This window comes from Erpetoichthys calabaricus, chromosome 9 (assembly GCF_900747795.2).
Source record: "Erpetoichthys calabaricus chromosome 9, fErpCal1.3, whole genome shotgun sequence".
In the NCBI taxonomy this organism is placed as follows: Eukaryota; Metazoa; Chordata; class Cladistia; order Polypteriformes; family Polypteridae; genus Erpetoichthys; species Erpetoichthys calabaricus.
In genome coordinates this window covers 188998211-189016328 of record NC_041402.2, presented here as the reverse complement: position 1 = coordinate 189016328, position 18118 = coordinate 188998211, and the positions used below count along the sequence as shown (strand labels likewise).

The 18118-nt window shown below is 39.4% G+C and overlaps 1 protein-coding gene across 3 annotated transcripts in view; it reads left to right on the top strand.

Moving 5' to 3' along the window:
* The first annotated feature begins 5502 nt into the window (after window positions 1-5502).
* asb6 (ankyrin repeat and SOCS box containing 6) overlaps window positions 5503-18118 on the top strand; it is a 28169-nt gene continuing 15553 nt past the window's right edge. The window contains exons 1-4 of one of the 3 annotated variants that reach the window (XM_028808658.2): window positions 5503-5563; window positions 15366-15530; window positions 16238-16416; window positions 17335-17441. In XM_028808658.2, coding sequence (XP_028664491.1) covers window positions 15424-15530; window positions 16238-16416; window positions 17335-17441 — 393 coding nt within the window. In that variant the 5' untranslated portion in view covers window positions 5503-5563; window positions 15366-15423. Of the gene's footprint in view, window positions 5564-5594; window positions 5672-5712; window positions 5876-15365; window positions 15531-16237; window positions 16417-17334; window positions 17442-18118 lie in introns of those variants that run through there. The other 2 variants (XM_028808660.2, XM_028808659.2) reach the window with 2 other exon arrangements.

The following is an 18118-nucleotide window of genomic DNA, read 5'->3' as shown; positions in this document are numbered from 1 at the left end:
GTATCTCTCTGAAAAAGTCATGTTTCATCCCAGGATTTTTTTTATTATAATAGAGAGATATATATGAGGGGGTACCCAAAAATAATTGGAATTGAAAAAAAAAATGTTTTAATAATTTTTACTTATTGAAACTTTAGTCTCCTTTAAAGTATCCATCCATCCATTATCCAACCCACTATATCCTAACAGCAGGGTCACGGGGGTCTGCTGGAGCCAATTCCAGCTAACACAGGGCACAAGGCAGGAAACAAACCCCGGGCAGGGTGCCAGCCCACCGCAGGGCACACACACACCAAGCACACACTAGTGACAATTTAGAATCGCCAATGCACCTAACCTGCATGTCTTTGGACTGTGGGAGGAAACCCATACAGACACGAGGAGAACATGTAAACTCCACGCAGGGAGGACCCTGGAAGCAAACCGGGTCTCGTAACTGCGAGGCCGCAGCATTACCCACTGCGCCACCGTGCCGCCCCTCCTTTAAAGTATTCTCCATGTAAATGAATGCACTTGTCCCATTGGTTTTCCCACTGGTGGAAACATTTTTGGAATTGCTGAAGAGGAACGTTGTCCAAGTCCTGTGGTGATTTTTCTTTGACTTCCTTCACGGTACAAAAACACTTTACTTTGAGTTCTTTTTTCATACGCGGCAACAAGAAACAGTCGCACGGAGCAAAGATCAAGTGACACTTCCCCTTGTTTGAAAGGTGAAACCCACTAGTAGACCTGTGTTTTACTTAAAGCTTCCTCTTTAAAAGCAGTTTCAAGCATCACTACAGTTTCAGCAGCTGTTTTTCCTAAGAGAAAACAAAATTTAACACAGACTCGCTGTTCTTTTTGATCACTTAATTATGTATTATAGATAGTATGTTTTTTTATAACTATTGCCATGTTAAGCAAATAGAATGTGGCTTTGCAAACCCAAACAATACAACCTGATAATTCTAAATGTGTAGTTTCCGGTGCACATAAACATGTAGTTATACTCGATTCTTTCTGGTCAACTTTCTTAAGATCGTGATATTGGTCTACTCCTTACAAGATAGAAAATGGCAGAGAGAGCATGCTCACACACACACACACCTTCAGGACACATCCCAGGCTATTACAAATCAAACAGCTCATACACAATGCCAGCTTCACCCACTGCCTGTACAGGAGCTTAACTCCGATTGCAATTACCAAAATCAAGAAGTAACCCTGGAGAAGATGTAGGGTACAGTTGTCCAAATCAAGCTAATTCAGATCATCAGTGCATCAGATATCATTGCTTTGGTTCTGTAGTAAAGTGAGGTACTACTTATATATTACTAGCTGTCCCCAGCGGCTCCACCCAAGTAGTAGTGCAACAGGACAAACTTTATAAATCAATAAAAAAAAATGTAATAATTTGTATTGAGAAGAATTTATATTGATAGCTATCATACACAAGGCCCTCTTGTTATATAATATTTTTGGTTTTGCTATCAGAGGAGGGAATGTAGCTTGTGACCTCTTTGCCAAAAATGTAAAAAGTTGTCAAGGTATCTCAGGCCAAGTGGAAGGTAGGTATGCTGTGACATCAAATGTTGGCACTGTATCTGATTGTGTTCAGCTCTGATGGGAGAGCGTCCCCCGTGTGGGGACAACAGCACGTGGCCATGATATCTCTTCCAATGAGAAGGTGCCCTCTAAAACACACACAGCTCTGATCTCTCTCTCTCAAAAACATCAAACGTTACTCCTTAACAATCTGTAGATGATAATGTCTGCTGAACAAACAGGTGTTGTTAACTTAGTAGAGGGAAGGCCCGCTCCAGCACGTGGCGACAGGTAGACCAACTCGAATGGAGGCTGGCACGTGAGTGAGGAGGGCCCTGCCCTGCCTGGCTCCCTACTCCTGAGGTCCTGCCTCCCCCTCCCCTTGGACTCAAAATCATCCGGAATGTTCAAGCAAATTATAGAGAAAAGCCTGCTCTAACACCGTTAAGTAATTCTCTCATGAAAAGCGGACAGACATACAGACAGACGTTGGATTTTACATATATAGAAACATTGCATTAGGGGAACTTTGGTACTACTTAAATATTGTATTACATGAGGGGAATTCTGGTACTACTTATATATTGTATTGCAATAGGGGAACTCTGGTGCTACTTAAATATTAGGGGTACTCTGGTACTGCTTATATATTGTATTACATTAGGGGGACTCTGGTACTAGTTATATATTAGGAGAACTCTGGTACTACTTAAATATTAGGGGTACTCTGGTACTACTTATATATTGTATTACATTAGGGGAACTCTGTCACTACATATATATTGTATTGCATTAGGGGGACTCTGGTACTACTTATATATTGTATTACATTAGGGGAACTCTGTCACTACATATATATTGTATTGCATTAGGGGGACTCTGGTACTAGTTATATATTAGGGGTACTCTGGTACTACATATATATTGTATTGCATTAGGAGGACTCTGGTACTACTTATATATTGTATTGCATTAGGGGAACTCTGGTTATTCTCTTAGGTTGTGGAATTATAGCGGATGTTTTAGTTTGGAACCAAAAATGTAAAGGGTCATTCCTGAAGAAGTAGGTGGCAGGTGGCACCGTATGGTGTTCTACAGTTCGACTTGCTAAGAAAATGAAGTTTTTGCTGTCACACCTGCCTCAGCATCATTTTTTTGGAATTAACTAAAGAGACAACAGGCTTAAGGTAGTTAACTGATAACCCAAGTTAGAGTTAAACCTGGGTTCAAACACAGTAGGGTGACAACACTGCCCATACTGTATTTCTTAATAAGAATCCAAAAATGGAAAACCAGGATCATTAAAAAAATTTGGTTGAAGTGTGTCAAGGGTCCTTGGTGGTGCAAGATTTTTATTAAAACAGTGTAGCTCAGACTTCGTGTAGGTTTAGGTTAAGGTTTAGGTAGACTTTATTATCCCAGAGGGAAATTTGTTTACAGCAGTCAAGTTCAAAAGCAGAAGCCATTGTTACAAAGACCCAATAGACAAGCAGACACAACATTTGACAACCAATGTTATTGCATAAATACACTCTTAAGACCAATACATCCATCCATCCATTTTCCAACCTGCTGAATCCGAACACAGGGTCACGGGGGTCTGCTGGAGCCAATCCCAGCCAACACAGGGCACAAGGCAGGAAACAATCCTGGGCAGGGTGCCAACCCACCGCAGGACACACACAAACACACCCACACACCAAGGCCAATTTAGAATCGCCAATCCACCTAACCTGCATGTCTTTGGACTGTGGGAGGAAACCCACGCAGACACGGGGAGAACATGCAAACTCCACGCAGGGAGGACCCGGGAATCGAACCCAGGTCCCCAGATCTCCCAACTGCGAGGCAGCAGCGCTACCCACTGCGCCACCGTGCCGCCCAAGACCAATACAAGGTAGAATAATTACTTTCAACAGTATACAAAATAATAATGCAGAATTTAACATTTAGCATCATCCCTACAAGTAACAGAATTTAAAATGCTCATAGCTCCAGTTCTTAAATCTGTTACTCTTTACCTTTGGAAACCTAAATCTGCAGCCTGATGGCAAACAGCTGGAATTTAGAGACAGGAGGATGGCTACTGTCTGGCAAAATTGAGCTGGCTTTCTTTCTAACCTGTTTGCAATACATTTCTGTGATAGACATTGGATGTGAACCAATAATTCTACTGCAGATTTTTATAATGTTGTTTAGATGATTTATATTCTTGTTGCTGAGGTTTCCAAACCATGTGACAATGGATTCAATTAGGATTTATACAAAAAGGGTCATCGTGGTTTTGTCCACTTTAAAACAGTTGAGTTTCGTAAGCAAGAAATGTCGTGACTGCCCTTTTTTTTTTTTTACATATTTTCTAGAAGTTTAGTTTGTTACCAATGACTGTTCCCAGATATTTGTATTGCTGTACCATCTCCACTGTGTCCACTTTAATTAAAGGTGAGACAGTGGATGGTGGGGAGCATCTGAAATCTATAACCATAACTTTTATCTTGGAAATATTAGAGTCGTAAATCAGAGCGATTGCACCATTGTATGAATTCATTGACAATAGGGCCATGGCTCTCATCCTTATCTTATAGAAGACTCACAATGACAGAGTCATCTGCAAATTTCAGGATGTGTCTATCTGTGTGTGAACTCCTGCAGTCATTCATAAACAGGATTAACAAAAGAGGAGACTGGCGGTACCCTTGCCGAGCACCCACAGATTTACTTAGGCTATCAGAGAAACAGTCATTGATGCTCACTCTTTGTGTTCTATTTGTTCAAAAGTCCAGAGTCCACCCCAGCAGTTAGTGGGTGTTGGTACGTGCCAGCAGTAAGTCGTGTTGCCCCGGAATGTTTAATTGGGAAATTGGCTGATTTCTCGTCCATGTGTGGGCGCAGTCAGCACAGCCATTCCTCAGTGACGCTCTGTGGGTTGTTATGGAAAGCGTCTCCATGCACAAGGCCAAAAGGGGTCTGAGATCTGAGAGGAAAAAAAACAAAAAAGAATGGAGGAGAAAGAAGAGAGCGGCAGAATCGGGTGATCAGAAAGGAGACAAAGCAGTCAGGGTGTCCCATGGTGAAGAGGAGGCATGGTGCTCCAGAGGTGGGATATTAATGTTCTGCATAGAAACTGGAGTAACCGGAGATCTCCAGCTGTTCCTCATGCAAATGTTGAATGATGGTGACAATGACAAAAACAACAATTCATTTCTTGTATAGGCCAAAATCACACAAGGAATGCTGCAATGGACTTAAACAAGTCATGTTTTTTGACATCCCAAAGCCCCCTAAAATGAGAAGAAAAAACTCCCCCCAAAAAAAGACCCTTGCAGGGAAAATAAAATGGAAGAAATCTTGGGAAAGGCAATTCAGAGAGATAGAAAGAATGAGAGAGAGGGGGAGAGAGAGAGAGACCCCCTATCGCGTAGATTGGGCATGGTTGAGACGGTGACAGAGTGGCTGGTGTAAAAGCCAGAGAGGGCACCACATTTGCTGGCTTCTTGGCTCTGCTGAGAAGACCCAAGGGGGTGAGCAGAGATGACCTTGCCTGAAGAAGGGGCCTGAGTTGCTTCGAAAGCTTCCATATTGTAATCTTTTTAGTTAGCCAATAAAAGGTGTCATTTTGCTTGGCTTTTCTCTACAGTCGTAATGGCTAACACGGTACAACACCCTAGTACTTTAATGATTGATAAATCATTTCAATCTATGCTTCTATGACAGGCTCGATTCCATGCTAACTCAACTACTGGATTATCGGGGTTAAGTAAATGGATAGTAAACCACCTCAAAAAACAATAAATGAACAGTCTGCAGGGAAGCGTTTGTTTATTTTTGTGTCATGATGAGATCGAAAACGTGGAACACGTGCTACAGCATTTTAACGTGTTTTTCACTCCATTGGCGGACTCCGCTAGGGGGCAGCAACTCCGTTCTGGGGCGCAATCAGACCGTTGTTCTGGGACCCGCCCCCTCGTCGGCTTCCGTTGTGCGGCGGCGTTGCTACCCTGATATCTAGCGACTTATTGTGGCTGTCAGTCTTGGAGAGGTAAATAAAGCGGGGGCGGTGGAAAGCATTTTGCTTTGTCCACGTTGTTAACAAACGTAATGTAATGGCATAAAAGTGACAAGTGAAGCTTGTCGCGGGAGGCACGTGGTGAGTGCTATTGGCTTTTTTTTTTAAGGAAGGCGCATGCGCAGAGTCCACTGCATGCCCGCGTTTGTCTAACTCGCGCTCGCCGATGTTCGGCTTTTATTATTAGCGTGCCTTGCAGTGCGAGCGAAGGGGATTTACAGAGCCTAATCGTCCTCCACCTGGCGGGCAGTCTCTTTTGTGTTTATGTTGGTGTGTGGAACTGCTGTAAGTAACACGGGATATTATCGTGAGAAATGAACTCGGAATCGTTGAAGTAATCGTTCCAGCGGGGGCCTACGTGACCTACGCGACTGTAAGGAGGGACGGGAGGAGAAGGGCGTAGCACCCGACTTTAGATTATTAATCACATTAATTCATTTAAATATAAAAGGGTATACCGAATGGGGGCTGAAGTTGTCTTTACCGTGTTAGATTATTTATTAACACAATAATGGAATGCATTTGTGTCTGCTGAGCAGTACGGAATAGATTATTAATGATCGAGTGCCACTAAATGTCAAAGTTGTCCCTGTTATTCTTGCTGGAATTTCCACTTCTTGCTGAATTGTTGTGTCTGCTTTAACTTCCTTACTTGGAGGCATTACTTTTAAATGCTTTGATGTCTTCATTAAAGTTTTAAATAGAAAGAAGTTTATTTGTCCACGTGGGGATATTTGGCTTTTAGATAGATAGTTAGATAGATAGATAGGTAGATACTTTATTAATCTCAAGGGGAAATTCACATACTCCAGCAGCATAGTGATAAAGAAAATATTAAATTAAAGAGTGATAACAATGCAGGTATACAATCAGACAATAACTTTGTATAATGTTAACGTTCACCCATTGAGTGGAATTGAGTCGCATTGTGTGGGGGAGAAACGATCTCCTCAGTCTGTCAGTGGAGCAGGACGGTGACAGCAGTCTGTCGCTGAAGCTGCTCCTCTGTCTGGAGATGATCCTGTTCAGTGGATGCAGTGGATTCTCCATGATTGACAGGAGTCTGCTCAGCGACCGTCGCTCTGCCACAGATGTCAACCTGAAAAGCTCCATGCCTACAATAGAGCCTGCCTTCCTCACCAGTTTGTACAGGCGTAAGGCGTCCTTCTTTATGCTGCCTCCCCAGCACACCACCACATAGAAGTGGGCGCTCGCCACAACTGTCTGATAGAACATCTGCAGAATCTTATTGCAGATGTTGAAGGACACCAGCCTTCTAAGGAAGTATAGTCGGCTCTGTCCTCTCTTATACAGAGCATCAGTATTGGCAGTCCAGTCCAATTTATCATCCAGCTGCACTCCCAGGTCTGCACCCTCTGTACACAGTCACCTCTGATGATCATGGGGTCCATGAGGGGCCTGGTCCTCCTAAAATCCACCACCAGCTCCTTGGTTTTGGTGGTGTTCAGGTGTAGGTGGTTTGAGTCGCACCATTTAACAAAGTCCTTGATGAGGTTCCTATACTCCTCCTCCTGCCCACTCCTGATGCACCCCACGATAGCAGTGTCGTCAGCGAACTTTTGCATGTGGCTGGACTCCGAGTTGTATTGGAAGTCCGATTGTATGTAGGCTGAACAGGACCGGAGAAAGTACAGTTCCCTGCGGCACTCCTGTGTTGCTGACCCCAATGTCAGACCTGCAGTTCCCAAGACGCACATACTGAGGTCTGTCTGTAAGATAGTCCACGATCCATGCTACCAGGTATGAATCTACTCCCATCTCTGTCAGCTTGTCCCTAAGGAGAAGAGGTTGGATGGTGTTGAAGGCGCCAGCTTTTATAGAAGCTCTTTAAATTAAATACACACATGCATACGTACATAAACAGATATATGCAGGGTGAGTCAAAATTATGTTAACGCTAATGGTACTGCTATGTATATATAATTTTTTGTGGACAATCTATGTGCCACATATGGTACATGTGTTAAACATGATGGCGAACAGGTTGCGACATTCCTGTAAATCATCTTGCACATATGAAGTATGTTTTGTGGATAAATGGTTTCCGTCATTCAAATGTTAACATAATTTTGACATTCCCTGTGTGTGTGTGTGTATATATATATATATATATATATATATATATATATATATATATATATATATATATATATATGTACACACACACACACACACATACATATACACACTCCAGTCTGATCACCCACCAGAATGATTAAAAAGGAAAAACTTCGCGGTCCAGTTGCAGTGTGAAGCTATATAGCAACAACAATATTTATTTACATTTTCATACAAAAGTGTAGCTCAAAGTGCTTTACAAGATGGCAAAAAGAAAGTTACAAGAAAAGAAAAATCAATTAGGATTATGCAGTAGTATTAAAGAATTAGTAACAACAAAACATGGTAAGGTCAGATGGACATGAGGACAGAAAAACAACAACAAAAAAAAACTCCAATTAGATGGGAGAAAGAAAAAAAAAAAAAAACAAAATCTGCAGGGGTTCAAAGGCCAAATACAGGCATATTGTTGTTGGTTTAAAGGAGCCCCTGTAGCACTTTTTGGTACACTTTTGCTGAATTACTCATTGGCAGAAAGTCCTCAGTGTTTGTGTGTCATGGAGAGGATGTGTAGCATTGTTCATAATGGTACTCGGTTTTGTTTTAATTCTCTCCTTTGCTACTTTCAGGGAGTCCTGAGTGTATCCCATAACTGAGCCTGCCCTTCTAATTAGCTTGTTAATTCAGTGGGCCTCTCTTGAAGTGATGTTAGCTTATTATACCACAGCATAGAAAATTGCACTGGCCATCACAGAGATATAGAAGATGTGAAGGATGTTGCTACTCATATTAAAGGAATGCAGTCTTGTAAGAACAAAAGAGACTGTTCTACCCTTTCTTCTATAGATCCTTTGTGTGCTAAGACTAGTACAACCTGTCATTGATGTGGACCCTCACATACTTGAAAGAGTTCATTACCTCTACATCCACTTCCGGGATAGTGATCAGACATAGAGGCTTTTTGCTGCGGAGAAAGTCAATAACCACTTCCTTGGTTTTGCTGATGTTAACATGCGGGCAATTTTCGCCAAGAAGCAAAGTTCTTCACTTGAATCCTCTCCTCTGCCAGCATCATCTGAGGATTTCTGCAAGTGACCTGACCTGCTGTTATATTTATAGTTGGAGGTGTACAGAGTGAAGAGAGAAGCAGACAGGACTGTTCCTAGCAGTGCTCCAGTGTTGCGCACATCTGTTTCAGAAACGTAGTTTTTGAACCTCGCAAACTACAGTCTGCTTGTAAGATACTTCATTATTCAGGGCAGCTATATAGAATGTTGGAAACATTTAGACGAGAACAGGCCATTCACCCCAACAACACTTGCCAGTCCTATTTACTTAAATCCCCCAAAATAACGTTAAGTCGAGTTTTGAAGATTCCTGAAGTCTTACTGTCTGTCTACAGTACTTGGTATCTTATACCCTGTGTCTACAGTTCTCACTCTAAAGAAAAACTTTCTAATGTTTGTGTGAACGTTACTTGTCCAGTTGGGGTTTTTACAGATGCTCATCAATTAAAAATAAATAACCCACACACACTACACACTATAGTTTGAACACACACCCAAATAATAAAAAGTAAAATTAAAAAGAAAATTTCTGACTTGTTAAATTTACCGCAAGGCATTCTAAAGGCGCATTGTTTCATGACTCACTTCTGTGGAATAATTTGTTGGCTGAAAGTATTCCGTGTTAGTGTGCCAGAGAGAGTGCACTGTAGTGATGATAATGGGACAGAAAATATTCTACCGTAGGTTTGGTGAAGTTGTTGATCTTGACCTCTTGCACATGTACCTGCGTTTGTCCCAAATTACCAAAGTTCAGCAGCTTTTAGTTTGCCTCATAGGACAGTCCTAGCAACAGTGTGATGCGTGTTTAAATAATTCTACAGACCAAAGATCTTCGTTTTAAAAGTTTTAGTAAAAATTCAAAGCAAAACAGTTCACACAAAAAGAGAAAAAAAACTGAAGGCAGGAAAGGAAAAGTTCTTGTTTAAAGAAAATTCTGTTTAAGGTTTCATATTTCTCTGTTTGGTCATACAGTCATATTTTCAGATGTTCAAATAAAAAGTCAGAATACTGTGTGGCAATCTCCTGTTGGCAAACATATCTGACAGACCGTGCTAGCAATGAGAATGTTTCCTAACTGGCTTAACTCCTTTAGGGCGGATGTCGACTTTTGTCGACAGCAGGGGTTGAGGTTGGATGTTGATTTTACTCGACATCCAGGGGCAGGGGGTAATAATCAGCTGTAGACATCGGCAACACTCACCATCACGTTACAGGTAGACCCTCTTTGCTAGGAGGACTGTTAGACTCACTGACTTGACATCAAGTGTGTGTGTGTGTGTGTGTGTGTGTGTGTGTGTGTGTGAGGAGCATAAACAGCGTCTAGAATGGCATTGACGTCAGGCAAAAGAGCAAAGCGAATGTGTAAAGCAAAATACTCTGTGTGCATTATTTATTTTCTTGCATTTTGCATATCGTTTCTGAATCGGGCTCTGACTTATCAAACTCTGATTTTGATGCAAGTGGTTTTTTTGTGCCTTTCAGAATATAAATGGTTAGACAAACAGGTATGTAGTAAGTATGTAAGCAGTGTGACAAAGCTACTGTTTAATGTTAAATGCATATAGTGTTTGATTTGTATACTTTTTAGAAAACTGAGTTTTTGGGAAAAATATTCTGACCTGGGAGAAAATGAAAAAAAATAATTGGCCCTGAAAGAGTTAATTAACACTCAGTTTTACAGAGACAGCTAAGAAGGTTCTATTTAATGTTAACTTACAGGGGGTAAAAGACAATATCCTAATCTAATTAACAATGAGAATCTGATATTCTATTGAAATTAAGTAAACACTTAAGTGTTCTTACAGTACATTTTCCGTGAAATAATCTGCAAGCCGTGTCCATTTTGACTGTGGTGATTGCACGATCGCTTGATGATGATGATAATAATAATACATTTTATTTATAATGTGCCTTTCACCGCCCAATGACATGGTACAAGACATAACAAAAATAGGCAAAAATACGGGGGTATCGTGATCAGCTGGTGACAGAGGCCGGACTGCTGCTACACCACCACCTAGTGGATGAAAATCAAATTGGTCATCCTCACCACGTTCTTTGTTTTTCATTTTACTTGCATGTTTACGTGTCGTAATTTTGTGCCTTGACAGGAAAGGGGCTGCACCTCACAGGTTGAAACCCCTGTGTTAGTTAATAGGTTGCACACACCAAAGAACTCCAGAGTATGTTGATATGCTTCTGTTCCTAAACAAAAATACATAAAACACTTCTCAGTCAAGTTCATAATATATTTTCACTTAGTGACAGTAAAATTCATATTTCTGAGAAATTGATCTTTGCATAATTTTTGATGTTATTACCGATAGCTCACTTTTTAACAATGTGGAATAATCTTTCAGCTTGATCATGAAATGTAAGCAACATGGCTGTGTGACACATTCACAACAGGCAGATATAATTGGAGACACATTTGAAATTACTGCAGCAACTCTGTTAGGACTGTTAGTGTCTATTGGTGATTTTTGTTGTCTTGTGGCAACCACTCTGAACAAGAATTTTATGTAGGTTAGGCAGTCAGAGGTAAGTGCTGATAACTGAATTAACTGAATGAATGGTATTTTATTAGTGGGATTTGTGTTTAACATTATTATTTTTGACAAATTAAGTGCCCAAAGTAATGCAAAGATGGAGGAACTGCATTAGGTCAACATAGTTTATTTTGCATAGTTAATACAGTGGGGGGAAAGAAGTATCTGATCTGATTTGATTGGATTTGTAAGTTTGCTCACTTACAAAGAAATGAACGGTCTCTAATTTTTATGGTAGTTTCATTTTAATGGAGAGAGAGAGAGAGAGAATATCAACCAAAAATCCATAAAAAACACATTATATAAAAGTTGTAAATTAATTTGCATGTCATTGAGTGAAATAAGGATTTGATCCCCTGTGGCAATTTTGGCTGTCACTGGTTGTCTGTGTGCCACACAATCAATCAATCACAGATATTCCTGATCTCAACTCTTGATGTGTATAAAGCCCACCTGTCCACAGAATCAAGTACTTTCATTCCAACCACTCCACCACCATGGGCAACACCAAAGAACTGTCAAAGGACGTCAGGGACAAGACCTGCACAAGGCTAGGATGGGCTACAAGACCACCAGCAAGAAGCTTGGTGAGAAGGTGACAACTGTTGGTGCGATTATTCGGAAATGGAAGATAAATACAAAATGACCATCAGTCACCCTCATCCTGGACGTCCATGCAAGATCTGGCTTCATGGGGTGAGGATGATCATGAGAAAGTTGAGGGATCAGTCCAAAACTACACAGGAGGAGCTTGTTAATGATCTGAAGTAGTTGGGACCACCACAGTCATCAAGAACACCACTGGTAACACACTATGCCATAATGGGTTGAAATGTTGCAGCACCCGTGAGGTCCCCCTGCTCAAGAAGGCACAGGTACAGGCCCGGATGTTCACTGGCAAACCTAAGATGGGCCTGTACTTGTGCCGCCTTGAGCAGATCTTGTCTCTGACATCCTTTGACAGCTCTTTGGTGTTACCCATGGTGGTGGAGAGGTTGGAATGGAAGAAATTGATTCTGTAGACGTGATGTGTATGAAGCACACCTGAGTTGAGATCAGGAGTATCTGGAATTGATAGATTGATTGTGATCTGTGGGAGCCAGAATTCTGGCTGGGTTGTAGGGGATCAGATCCTTTTTTCCTCTCTCAATGACATGCAAATCAATTTATAACTTTTATGTAATGTGTTTTTTTTCTGGATATTTTAGTTGATATTCTGTCTCTCCATTAAAATGAAACTACCATCAAAATTAGAGACTGTTCATTTCTTCGTAAGTCAGCAAACTTACAAATTCAGCAGGGGATCAAATCTTTGTTTCCCCCCACTGTAGTTGTACTGTATTCTGTGAAAAGAATATGTCACTGGGTAACCTTTCAAGTGTTCTTGATTCCTGTTGTTTTTACAGGCAGTGTGACGTAGGGGCCCAAGCCTTTGGAGTGTAGGACACAACACTTACTATATATCCCTCTTTTCCTCTTAGTGCTCCAGTTGTGATTGGGGTGGCTATGTATATGCTGTATTATTTTAAACTTGTGTTTATGTGGCGCATTGAAATTTGTACCTAGCACTTCGATATGACACCTGTAAAAAGGTATAAACTACAATATTTTGTTTCTTAATGTCAAAAAATTTGCTTTGTTGTTTTCTGTAATGTTGCTGATTAAAGTTGAACTGTTTCATTAATATAAGCCCAATAACAACTAAGAAAATTTGCCATTTCATTTTTTTTTAATCAGCTGTTTAGGTGTAACTTTCTATCTGTTCTCTGGGGCTTGAACCTGAGTCTCCTTGTTGTAAGGCAGCACTAACACTGTGCTACCAAGATTGCCAACTAATAGATTATAGTTTTGCTCTCCTGGCTGATAAAGAATAGGAACCCACAATTACATTTCATTTTTCAACCCAGCTGGGGGAGATTTAAGGCAAGAACCAACTCTGGACAGGTAGAGTTGTATCTCTCTATTAAAAAAAGTTATCTGTCGTGTCTGCAATATTCAGCCTTGACCACGCCCCTCCACACTGCTTGCCCAATCATTACTCCTACTGCACACATCCTCTTGTCTGTACCACCCCTTGACACTCTCAGTGCTAACTCACCCTTCAATGCAATCGGTTATAATGGCAAGGCAGAAATGCAAATTATCTATTCAGGAACGTTGAATTTTAGATCGCAATAGAAAAAGAGTGGCAAGAACTGATAAAGAATGTGGGGGAAAAAAAGAAAATGAACAAAAAAGAACTACATATAATATAAATCAAGAACAAAGAGAATCGTTCAATAAACGAAAAAGACAAAAATGTCCCCAACAATATATGAACAGAAATGCAAAAAAACAACATTTATAGAATGCAAGTTAGAGGATAAAGTAATTTAGAATATTATTTTTGATGAGGCGTTAAACTAATGTAAGTTTTCATTTACTTTTTATTACGTTTTAATTTTTTTTATTCATTTGTATTTAACAGACAGTTGTAGTGAAATACTCAAGTAACCGATTTTCAATCTATAATAACTAAGCACCAAACTGTCTTCCTCCTGCTCCCCGTACTCTTCTAATAATAAATAATAATAATAATACATTTTATTTATATTGTGCTTTATATTTTAGCAATCTCAAAGAGCAAAAGAGTAAAAATAAAATGATAAAACAAGAAAATCTATTTATACTTTAACAAAATATCTTTCTAAAAAGATGAGTTTTTAGATTCCATTTAAAAACATCAGGCGACTGTGGGGCTCTCAGGTAGTCAGGGAGGGCGTTCCACAGTCTCGGCGCCACAGATGAAAAAGCTCTATCACCCATACTGCAAAGCTTGGTTCTAGGGACTTGGAGAGTGTTAGTGTGTACAGAGCGGAGGATGCATGAGGAGGTATGAGGGGTAAGGAGTTCCTGTAAGTAAAGGGGGGGCATGTCCATAAATGCGTTGATGGGTGAGGAGAATGACCTTGTACTCTATTCTGAGTGGGACAGGAAGCCAGTGAAGGGTTTTCAGGATTGGGGTGATATGGTCATGCTTTCACACCCTCATCAGGATCCATTCTATGCACCATCTCTTTAAGAACAATCTCTTTCTCATAACACAGGAGCACCTCGAAGCCCTTTAAGTGGCTCAGCCGATTGCCGGCATCCCCCCTTAGGAGTTGGTGAGCAAATTGAGCAAGGAGCAGAGCCATCAGTTAGAAAAACTTCATAGAATAAATGATTCCACTTTATATTAAATGCAATTTCATTTAATACACTGGCACTACTTTACAGTAATTACTATTATAGTGTGATTAGAAGAAAAAGAAATTCTTTAATTGTGCCCTCAAATAATACTTATATGTGTAACTTTGTATGTTAGTTAGACTTTGCCTACTGTCACATATTTCCAGTTGTTTCTGAGGTGCCAAAGTTCACTTTACTAAATATCTTTACAACTGTATTCCATTTTACTTCTTATGCATCTGTCAGTGCAAGATAAGACTAGATTTTCATTTACAGTATGACTAATTGGCTTATCTGTTCAAAGTAAAATGTATGCCACACCTAGAGGCAGATGATGTTGGCTTGAAAAAAAAAACTTTAAAATAAAAAATGCAGCTTAGCCAAGCACTCCAGTGTGCTGCTTCAGTATTGCAAAGTTGGAACTCTTGGAAAAAAAATGAGCATTGACTGTAGTTTTACTGCGACAGTCATCTGCATCTTTTGTCATCATTTTTTATTGCTATTGAATGTACAATAGATGTGTGTTTTTCATTTATTTCAGTGGTTTGGTGCAGCTTTGCTAGATTTTGAGATCACTTTCAGCATAGGATACTATAACAATAAATGATGATGTGTGTGATAAATTTTAAACTAGATTTGCCTGAGTTGGCTAGCCCATAACATCCAAAAACACTAAGTTGATGAATTTAACTTTTGATTTGGCTAAGGTGACTTAAAAATATGTGACTAGTATGGATGTTTACATATTTCCACATTTGAAACAACAGTTTAAGTTGCAGTTTACTGTCCAGAACCCCAGCAACTTGGTTGCACTATCTAGTGACGTGACAGACCTTGTTCTTTTACAGTTTCTGTCTTTTCTATTCATAGGAGGATGATTCCATTATGTTAGACAGGCTGCAGCTTGAAGATTGATGTTGAGTTTACTATGCCTTTCCTTCACGGATTCCGTAGGATCATATATGAATATCAGCCACTTGTTGATGAGATCTTGCAGGCATTAGGCATTGATGATGGTGTGGATTCACAGGCCGGGTGAGTGATAAGTTTGATGTAACACAGAGTTCATAAAGAAAGTTAATTTCACTTGCAGATTGCTATAAAAATGTGTGTGTGTATATGTATATGTATATGTATATATGTATATATATAATATATATGTAATATCCTGGGTATCTTGCCTATGCTGTGCTTCCAAGGTATTAATGGCTTTCAGTTTTTTTTTTTTTTTTTAATTTACGCCTGATAACATGTAAGTAAAATCAGAATCAAATAACCTGACACACAGACTACAGAACATTTTGTTAACGTTTGGTGACAGTGATTGCTCAAAAATCAGAATTAAAACAAAAATGTTCAAGTGGAGGGAATCGGTGAAGGAAAAACCTACACAATATGGATAACAAACTTTATTTTGGACTGAACTATGGGAAGGAGAGGCTGCCTTGCTGTCCTTTCATGTCACTTATCAAACACTGCACCCTTTTAATTCAAAAGTCTCCATTTGCCACTTATACCCAAACATCATCTGTACATCACCAATATGCATAATAACCACACTTTAAATCTTACCCATGCTGGTAGGCATTTTCTTGGAAACAAGTAGCATGTATTCAGGTTCATCAAAGTGGAATGTATATAACTTTATAGCGTTTAAACATTTATTTTGCTTTGTGGACCTCCATAGCTAAGAATGTGCAGCATTATACCCAGTTTTTTTTTTTTCTTTTTTTCTTTCTTAGTAGGGCCTCAGAGATAGATGGCAGTGCCTACGTCACTCTGAGAGAAGTCCTTGAGAGAGAGTCCCAGTCCAGCCTCTTCAAAGAGGGGATCAGCTATGCATTATTTAAGATTGCTGAGACCCAGCTGGTGAATGCTGCAGAGATGCTGCTTCAGTATCAGGCCGATCTTAGCTTTGAAGGTATAGTCTTTTTCTCCATGCAGCTTTATTTATTAAATTTATATTTATTTATATGATGATGCAGTGATAAAAATAAGTTATCCTAATTTCACATTCTTTTTTTAAACTGTCTACCAATGTAAGCAAAAACCACCTGAGTGTCAACAAGAGATTATGTGAAGTGCAGTACTGTCAAATACAGAGAGAGAGAGAGGAGCAGTCAGCAGAATGTTAAAAATTACATTTTATATGACATACAGTAGTTCTATTTCAATTAATTAATTAGTTACAACAAAAATTTGGTTGAGATTTTGAAATACAAATTGTGTAATTTTCATTTTATATTGTTCCTTAAACTAAATTAAATTAACTAAAGCCTTTCCTGCCTTGTGTCCATACAGATCACGTTTTCAAGTTAATTATTTATAGTAAAATCCTGTTATTTATTTGTTGCTGGTTTTGCCATTTCAAGTTCTTTATTGTTATTAATTATATTATTATTGTTATTTATTATGGCATTTTTTCCACTGAAAATCAAAAACACTAACTGTTGAGATAATAGTGTAGTTTGAATTGAGGGCACTAAAGAAGATATTGTGCAGTGTGACTTACATCTTAACCAAAGTAGTTTGTTTCACATATTTAGTTTCTGTACAAAGTCTATACCAGTGTCCAGTTGGGTTCTGTTTATGACCACCCAATTCTATGCACACTTGCATTCACACCAGTGACAACAATATCTTGTGGGGTAAAGGGCCTAAAGATATGTACAAACCAAGATCTTGTGAAAGCCTACTAAGCAGCATGCATTTTCTAAACACAAGTTGCTCAATGTTGTATATACGGTGCACATCTTCTTTCAGGCTTCTGGGAGCTAAATGAGTACTCCCAAGAAATTTTTAATAAACTCTTATATGAAAATAATCATTTGCATTGTAGATCCTGTCTCCTACTACAACCCTCTCCATAATGCAGTTCTGAGAAATCAAGCTGTAATGGTAGAAACATTGGTGCGCCATGGAGCCAGTATCAATAAACGGGATCGGGTGAGTTTTTGGATATTTGTATTGCAGTTTCAGTATTAAAATGTATGTGTGCTATTAGCTATGCAATCTTTGTAGTGATCAAGTGTAGAGATGCCTTGTGACTTTAAACTGGCCATCATACGAGAATTTCTGAAGTTCCCACCTATTGTTCTTTGCTGTCTGAAATTCAGAATTCCATTTATTGTTGTTTCTCTGGTTAACAATATGATTGCATTTTAGACAACATTAACTTTAGGTAGTATATCTCAAATTACATAAACCATTCTTATAATTGGTGAAGTTTCAGAATTGAAGCAGGCCACGGATAAAAATAGAACTCCTGAGTAAAACAACAATAACAACAAGAGGTAAAAGTAGGCCTTGTTTTGTAGCTTAATTCAGAGTGAAAAAAATCTGTAAAATATTTTAAAGCCTTTCTTTTTTCAGGCTGTCATCAAAGTTAGAGTGGTGTCTCTTTTAAGGTACCACATTGCTCAGATACTCTGGCTCCTCTCCCACTACATCATTTTCAGGAAGGCTGAGCAAAAGAATACACGACAATGAAGCAAAAATAGAGTGTAGTGTACCTAAAACTTGATGAAATTGCATCAGCAATTTAAGGATGTTAAATGTTTCCTTATGTAATACTATTTAAGAAGGACTTGTACAGGAAAAATAGCCTTATTGTGTAACAAAAT